The following is a 7,261-nucleotide window of genomic DNA, read 5'->3' as shown; positions in this document are numbered from 1 at the left end:
ATCTGTCTTTTCCACTGAAAATTTAGAAAATTTAGTCTGTAAGCTGTGGTACGAAGTCAAGACTATATATTGTAGCTTTACCTCATAGTGGAACACTTCACTTGAATAACAAACTAAGGCCAGTCGACCAATCAGTGATTAGGCATTTCTTTGATACCATTATTTTAGTATCAATTGATGAAGAGTCGTAGCAATGATCCATCAAATTAAAGTGTCGGGATTAAGTGCAAGAAACCACTGTGAGCCACTTCAAGTCATATTAATATTTTTAATAGTATTATTAATCTATTATTATTATTATTATTATTATTATTATTATTATTATGAATCTTTAATTATTAATTATAATCAATTATATATATAATTTCTTTTAAAAATTGTGATTTCAAAATGGGTGTAGTAAAGTGGTATAATTGAACTTCGTGTCGTGCAATTTTGGTCGGAAATCATATGCGTGCCATTTCAAATCGAATTCCGGCCCTGTGCGCTCGTTTTGAAATCATGCGTATGATTTCAGACCAAATTGCACTCCACTAAGTTTAATTACCATTATGTACCATTTTTGGCTTTAGAGTAGGGCCTTCCTTAGCACCATATCCACGGTACAAGCGACCAGAGAAACAGCAATCAAATATGGTATTGACCAGGCAGTCTTTTTGGATTAACCTCAAAAGGTGAGGCTTGAAGTGTTCACCTGTTATGCACACATCATATATGTGGTACTGGTCAACCTACAGAATAAAAATAATTACATATTGTTATATACCTAGACTACGCAACAAAGCACTGTGATTGGTTGATTCTTGGTCACATGCCCCTGATCAAATACAGATGTATCCCGACCAGGATACAATTCCGCAGTTGTTGCCCTCTCAGTTGTTTGTTTGTTTGTTTTGCATCAGGACTCTTGGGAAAACAAAATTAACTGTTTCCCTTGGGACACTTACATTAATTAATTGGAATGTACATAATGTTCAGTGAATTAAGAGTCCTAATAAAAGTGTGACGTCACAAATATTTCAATTTTTTAAATTATGGGATTTGTTCGTATGATCGGAAAGAGCATGATGCAAAAAGGCCTACTTGCCAAAAATCAGCATCTTATTGCTATTTGGGGTCGAGAAATTAGCTCTGTTATGCCCCGATGACTCCATACAAATCCTTCTAATTTTGCCACAGTTCCAAACGTTTGGATATATCTCGATCCCAGATCGCAAATAAGATGGAGATTTTTCGTAAGTAGGCATTTTTCATCATGCTCTTTCTAATTATATGAAAAAATCCCTTAATTTCATAAATTTAGTTTTTATAACGTCATCACTTTAGGACTCTATTTGGACAACTGTTTATAATAGCAAATGTCTGCCACAACTTTGACAGTTTGGTCTGAGCACATCTACATGCATCTTTGAAAGCTAGAGTCTTGAAGGGAGGAGAGACAGGGGGGTAAAAAGGAAGTGGAAGAGGGGGAAAAGACGACACGGGTGGAGAGGAAAGGGATGTTATAGCTGTTACAATCTTGGACATAATAAAAGGAGAAATTTGCCATACTCTCCCTCCCCTAGTCCCAATCAAATCAATGATGAATGTCATTTTCAAAACATCAAAACATGTCATTTTCCACCACTGAGGTGGGGACAGGCTGGGGCCTTCAAAATTGTCTCAGATTATAGGTTTGACAGGCTGACATACGCTACAGAATTTAATAGAAGAAAGACAATGCTTGCAGTCTAAAATTACTGGATGTGATGAATTGACGGTCTTAATATTACAGATGTAGGAGGTCTAAACTCTTCATGCATGTACATGACTGTACAGCTGGGGGTTTATAGATGAGTGAGAATTTATCTTACCATTTGCGTAGTGAGACCAGCGGGAAGCAGGCCCTGATCATGCTCAGCCGTTAATTGGTAACCATGCCCACTGAAGTAAATGACAACCACTGATCCTTTCTCAGCAGTGAATGAGAGTTTCTCCAGGGAGGAGAGGATCTTGTCACGAGATGCCTCGTTACCCAAAAGAGTCTTTAAAAAAGGATTAAAAAAAAAAGTAAAACTGTAAATGCTTTGAACCCAGGAGTTGTGTAATATGTAGATAATTAAATTACAATCATCTGGGTAATGCATCAGTCAATTCCAACAGTGCCCATCCCCCCCCCCCCCCTTCCCACGGCCGACCCCTGGGAATAAGGTTTTTTTTTTTTTTAAAATAAACTGGCAAATGCCCCACCGCCTGGACAAAATAGTTTTTCAAATGCCCCGGGGTGGTGGCTCAAACATGTCAAAAATGTTTTATTTTCTTCGTTTCTCGTCTTACTTTCAGTAAAATCTAAGCTTATTCAGACCAAACTAAGTCCTGTTGCCTTTAGTTAGTTCAAAAATAGGTCATTCTACAGCTCTAGCGTCCCATTTTATGTCCTATCTAGACGCATTCAATAAGAAACTTACTGTATTTGTCAATGAATTTGTCATTAAGAAAGCACAATGCTGTAGTGTGAAAAGAGTGAGATGGTCAAATGCCCCGGGGTAATTGGGTAGAAGGCTAATGCCAGACCCCCAGGATGGACAATGTGGGAAAATGCCCCACTATTGCCCGGGGGGGGGGGGGGGGGGCGGGGGGATGGGTACAGCTGGAATTGACTAATGCATAAGTGTCAAGTCCTGAAAAGTACTTTTGAGGTGACATAGGAGAGATTTAATTAGAATAGCATTTAAGGAAAATAGAAAACATGAAATTCCTGTTGATATTTTTTTTTCAGATGGGAATAATACAAAAAAACTCTGACCTTTGATGCTAATGGTACTCAATTTTTCCGTGAAACTGAAAACAGTGAGCAGCAAATGTAGGATAAACAATTGGTTACACGGTCATTTCTGTCATTCGCTTGCATAAACGTAATATTTCTAAATCTCTCTACTGACTGGTCCATCTATTTTGTGGTTTAATTTGTTCGGTCCTGCTCGAGTTAGTAGTTTTGAATTGACCACTTCCCTAAGTGCAAATGTTATTGTGCCACTGGGCATTGTGCCGTTCTCTGGAATAAACGTGAGAATTTTTATTGTAGGGACTGTCTTGAAAGTAAAAAAAGGTGAATTCAAAACTTTCTGACTACCTCAATATCCTCTGACTGGAATCCACTGTTAGAGAGCATGTCTTTCATCAGCCTCACATCATTTTCGGGACCATCAAGAGGGCCACAAATGTCAACGGGTAGGTCTGGCGAATAGCTTGGACCAATCAAAAGTGCTCGCTTTGCAGCCATCTACCATGTAATAAAAGAAGGAAATATTTTCAGTACATTTTAATTATTCCATCAATCTATGCCTTTAATTACAGTCGAACCTGTATATAACGGCCCTGTATTAAGCGGCCACCCTATATTAAGCGGCCAGTTTTCAAAGTCCCGATTGTTTGCTCATACAAACACTGTATTTGTTACCTGTATTAGGCGGCCACCTCTATTAAGCGGCCGCGGCCACCCTGTAGCAGTCCTATGTTTGTCTTTATTTGTTATTTGTACCTGTATTAAGCGGCCACCCTTGAATGGAAACTAAGCCATATGTTATTTTACAGTATGCGTTATTTTATTGTGTGTAAAATGCGATCCAGCATCACTATAAAGAAATAACATGTACAAAGCTACTGTAAGCTGATACTCGGCCGTTTAATATTAATAGTTACAATTTTCAGATGTCCGCAATGTGCTGAAGTACAGTACCATATCAGGAACGCTAAAAAAAAGTTTGTTTTGAATATGCTTCACTCTTTAGCAAGAAATCTCTCTTTAATTAACTTGTTCTTCAGCCATGTGACATTGAACATTGAGCGTAACAACTATAAAATGACGGAATGAGATATTTTGTTGTGAACTGTAAGTCATAGAAATAGAGCACTGTATACTGTAGGAGAGTAGAGGACAATTTATTGTATAGTACTTAAAGTCCGTTAAGTTACAAGTTGGCACTGAACTTTGTTTAAAGTATTGATCACTTGAAAGAGTGTTAATTGTCCTATTGTTTCCTTGCATGAAGTGTTTTTGTATGATATGCCACTAAAATTGACATTAGACCACGCCCAGTGAGTATTTTAGTGATCCTGTATTAAGCGGCCAGTTACTCAAGTCCCGAGGGTGGCTGGTTATATACAGGTTCGACTGTAGTATTATTACACAAGTAACGTAACATCATCATTGGACCATGTGTTTTATATAGTTAGCTGTAGTGATCGCCATGGTAGAGATCGCTATCTCGGTCATATGTCAACCAAATTATAGCAGTGTTCTGTCTACCAGTTTTTGATGGAATGTTAATATGTATTGAGATATCAACAAAGTGTCAAAAATAAAGATCGACAGTCTATTGACAAATATATTTCGGCCAATAGACCTTTTTTATAAATGGCGGCCGATAAATTATTCTTTTGTTTTCATGAAAATTAGCCTTACTAGCCTTGTCAGCAAGTGCAAAATTCAAAAAGATTTTTACTCTGAAATGAGGTTAGTAGGGCTAATTAACATATATTGAAGAGAATACTCTCTGTTTCTTTAGTGTTGAAATTTTGATGAAGTATCACTGATGTGCTGGTGTATTGCTAGCTATATCGGCTGACAGACACCTCGGTTGATGTGTTGACCGACATACTGTAGTCAGGTACGTTGTACAGGTTTGCAGAGATGATTCCGCATGCGTTTTTATGCAACACAAGAAAAGTGAATGTTGTGATTAACATGTCAGAATCAGTGAGTAAGCTAGCCAGAATGTAAAGATGGAACTGTTTCTGATAAAATTTCCAGGCTGAATGCATGCCAAATCAGAGCAACTTTAGAGAAATTTGGATTCCAAGCACAAATTGTCGCTTAACGCCCATTTTAAAGTAAAGACTTACCAGTAATTAATACAGTGAGGAGGATGGTGTAGAGTTGTTTCTATAGCCTGGTTTGAATGAGGCACCTTACATGGACAATGCACATGCATAAAATGTTTCTCAGTCTCTCTTTTCCCTTAATGTATGCTCACTGACATTAATTAGAAACCAAAATTAAAATAGGTGTCAAGGTTTAATTTAATTCTCATGGCTTTCCAAAAGTGAAGGTATATCTTTTTCATTTTTCAACGTCATGGCGAACAAACTAAAAATACTACAGTGTAGATCTTGAAAATTACTATTTATTGTTATTTGAGATGAAGGCTTTAAAAACTTTTCCATCGTTCATTAAGTCAATTGATAACTAAAGGATAATCTGCATGTGCATCTATTCCGGGATTATACTCCCACACACAAGGATTTTTGTCTTGCACCTCCCCCCCCCCCCCCCCCCTTATTTCGGATGACCTTCGTTGGGGTGTGTATGGATTTTTTCCGGAACTGCACAATAAGGCAACATACCGGTACATTGGCCAAAATAAAAATTGAAGATTAGTACTTTCTTATTCTCTCTTTTACATAAATTCACCCATGCACTCATTAGAAACTGAATGTAAAGACGCTAAATAAAGTTTTTATGCCTTCCAGAAAGTGAAGTTAATTTTGTTGCATTTTTCAACTGTGCCATGGCTAATAAACTAAAAATGGATGCTAAAAATTCAAGAAAAGCCTAAACACAAACACCAAAAATTCGATCAAAATTAATAATCACAGGAAACCGTATGTTCTATTTCAACTGATTTCTGATATTTGTCAATTGAATAAGATCAACTTTTATCGACAACCATCGTTTTTAATTTGATTGTATATCGGAATTATTGATAAATGTAATGTCCTGATGATTAAAGAACCAAACATTTGTCATTGAAGGACGCTACAACGCAGACAACGCAGGACACCCGAGGTCTCTTTTCCAATGCTCTGTAAATATACTCACTAATTAAGAAATTGTACTGGAAGTTTAGCAAGGTTTTCTATCTTCATCATCCAATGTGCTAAAAATGGAGGTTTTAAAAATTGTCAACAAAATTCTCACTTGAAACCTCAAGACATGTACAATGCAGGCAACAGCTGGATAAACTTGATATGTAAATTTATTAACTCAATTATTTCAAGCTTAGCTTAATAATTATTATTCACTGAGCTTTATATGATAAACCTAATAGTTAACACTTTAACATCGGCTAGTAATTTAAGATTAATTAAGTCTATGAGAGGTTTTTTGCCAGGGTTAACACAGCCGTCAGAGGCCGGTAACTATCATTCGCCAATCCTGTATATACTAATGACCCACCCACAAGAAAATGAAACTAGAATAAGCTTAGTAAGCTTTTTCGTGGCTTCCGGGAAGGATTTACATGATTTTCCAACTTCCCTGCTTCACGAAAGCGAAGTTTAAAGAACCATGCACAAAATAAAAACATGTAAGAATAACGCAACTGGAAGCAAATTTTTAAAAAAATACTGAAGCTTATGCCTTGCTTTGTGGATTCCTCGTGCAATTTGCAGCCTTTTGAAAGTAGGCTGTAGAACGAACGTACAATGTAAGCTTAGTCCGAAAGTCAGATCCATATTAAACCTACACCCAATTGTGTTCAATGGCATCCTAGTTTATGTCTTCTCAGGCATGTACTGTAGCGCATCGATTCAAAGAATCAGAGATAATTTTTCTCAGATCGAACAAAACTCAAGAATCCATTCTATTCAAAAAACATGAAACCTATTTGTATCGATCTGAAACCGGAAGTAATCTATGTAAAGTTTAGGTCACTTACAATATTTGAAGCAAACGTCTCAAGTTGTCCTTTTAGTCCCAGCGTACGTGTGCAGGTTTGCGCTATACGAGCCAAGATACTGAAACTTCCTGAATTTCCCTGATCGGTAAAACATTACCGATCCTATAAACCCGCCAAAATCGAAGGTTTGGAGGGTTCTGACAATTCTAACTTTCGAACATCCGCTGACCAACTCAATTCTTGACAGTGAAGGCTTATGGGATTTTTCTCTTTTTTTTTCTTGGGGGTGGGGTGGGAAGAAAGGCTTGGAGATTCATCATGATCTTCATCCGTTCATGATGAATCTCCAAGCCTTTCAGCCCAATAAAGGTAACACCACAACTAAAATTTCGAAAAGTCCAGAAGCTTCCGTGCGTTTGCAACATTACACCCCATTATATAGATTATGCCTCGAACACGCCCTTTCTAGATCAAGAGTTCAAAAATCACAGCCCTCAATTTCAATCCCCAAATATTGGTTTTGTTAATATTTAACCACCTTAACAAAAGGCCTGTTTTCTTGACTCAGAAAAAACCATACTTTAATTTTAAATCGATTACCG

General features: G+C 37.2%; 1 protein-coding gene across 3 annotated transcripts in view; it reads right to left on the bottom strand.

The window, feature by feature from the left end:
* The window catches only part of LOC146475419 (uncharacterized), a 25,884-nt gene extending 19,004 nt beyond the window's left edge, over positions 1-6,880 (bottom strand). For 2 of the 3 annotated variants that reach the window (XM_085115845.1, XM_085115847.1), the window contains exons 1-4: positions 6,699-6,880; positions 3,113-3,262; positions 1,854-2,024; positions 558-731 (exon numbers count right to left, since the gene is read on the bottom strand). In XM_085115845.1, the coding sequence (XP_084971971.1) occupies positions 558-731; positions 1,854-2,024; positions 3,113-3,262 (495 nt within the window). In that variant the 5' untranslated portion in view covers positions 6,699-6,880. Of the gene's footprint in view, positions 1-557; positions 732-1,853; positions 2,025-3,112; positions 3,263-4,884; positions 4,987-6,698 lie in introns of those variants that run through there. The other variant, XM_085115846.1, reaches the window with a different exon arrangement.
* Between the last annotated feature and the right edge of the window lie 381 nt (positions 6,881-7,261).

This window comes from Pavona decussata, unplaced genomic scaffold, assembly GCF_977016875.1.
Source record: "Pavona decussata unplaced genomic scaffold, jaPavDecu1.1 SCAFFOLD_84, whole genome shotgun sequence".
In the NCBI taxonomy this organism is placed as follows: Eukaryota; Metazoa; Cnidaria; class Anthozoa; order Scleractinia; family Agariciidae; genus Pavona; species Pavona decussata.
This window is presented reverse-complemented; position numbering and strand designations above follow the sequence as displayed.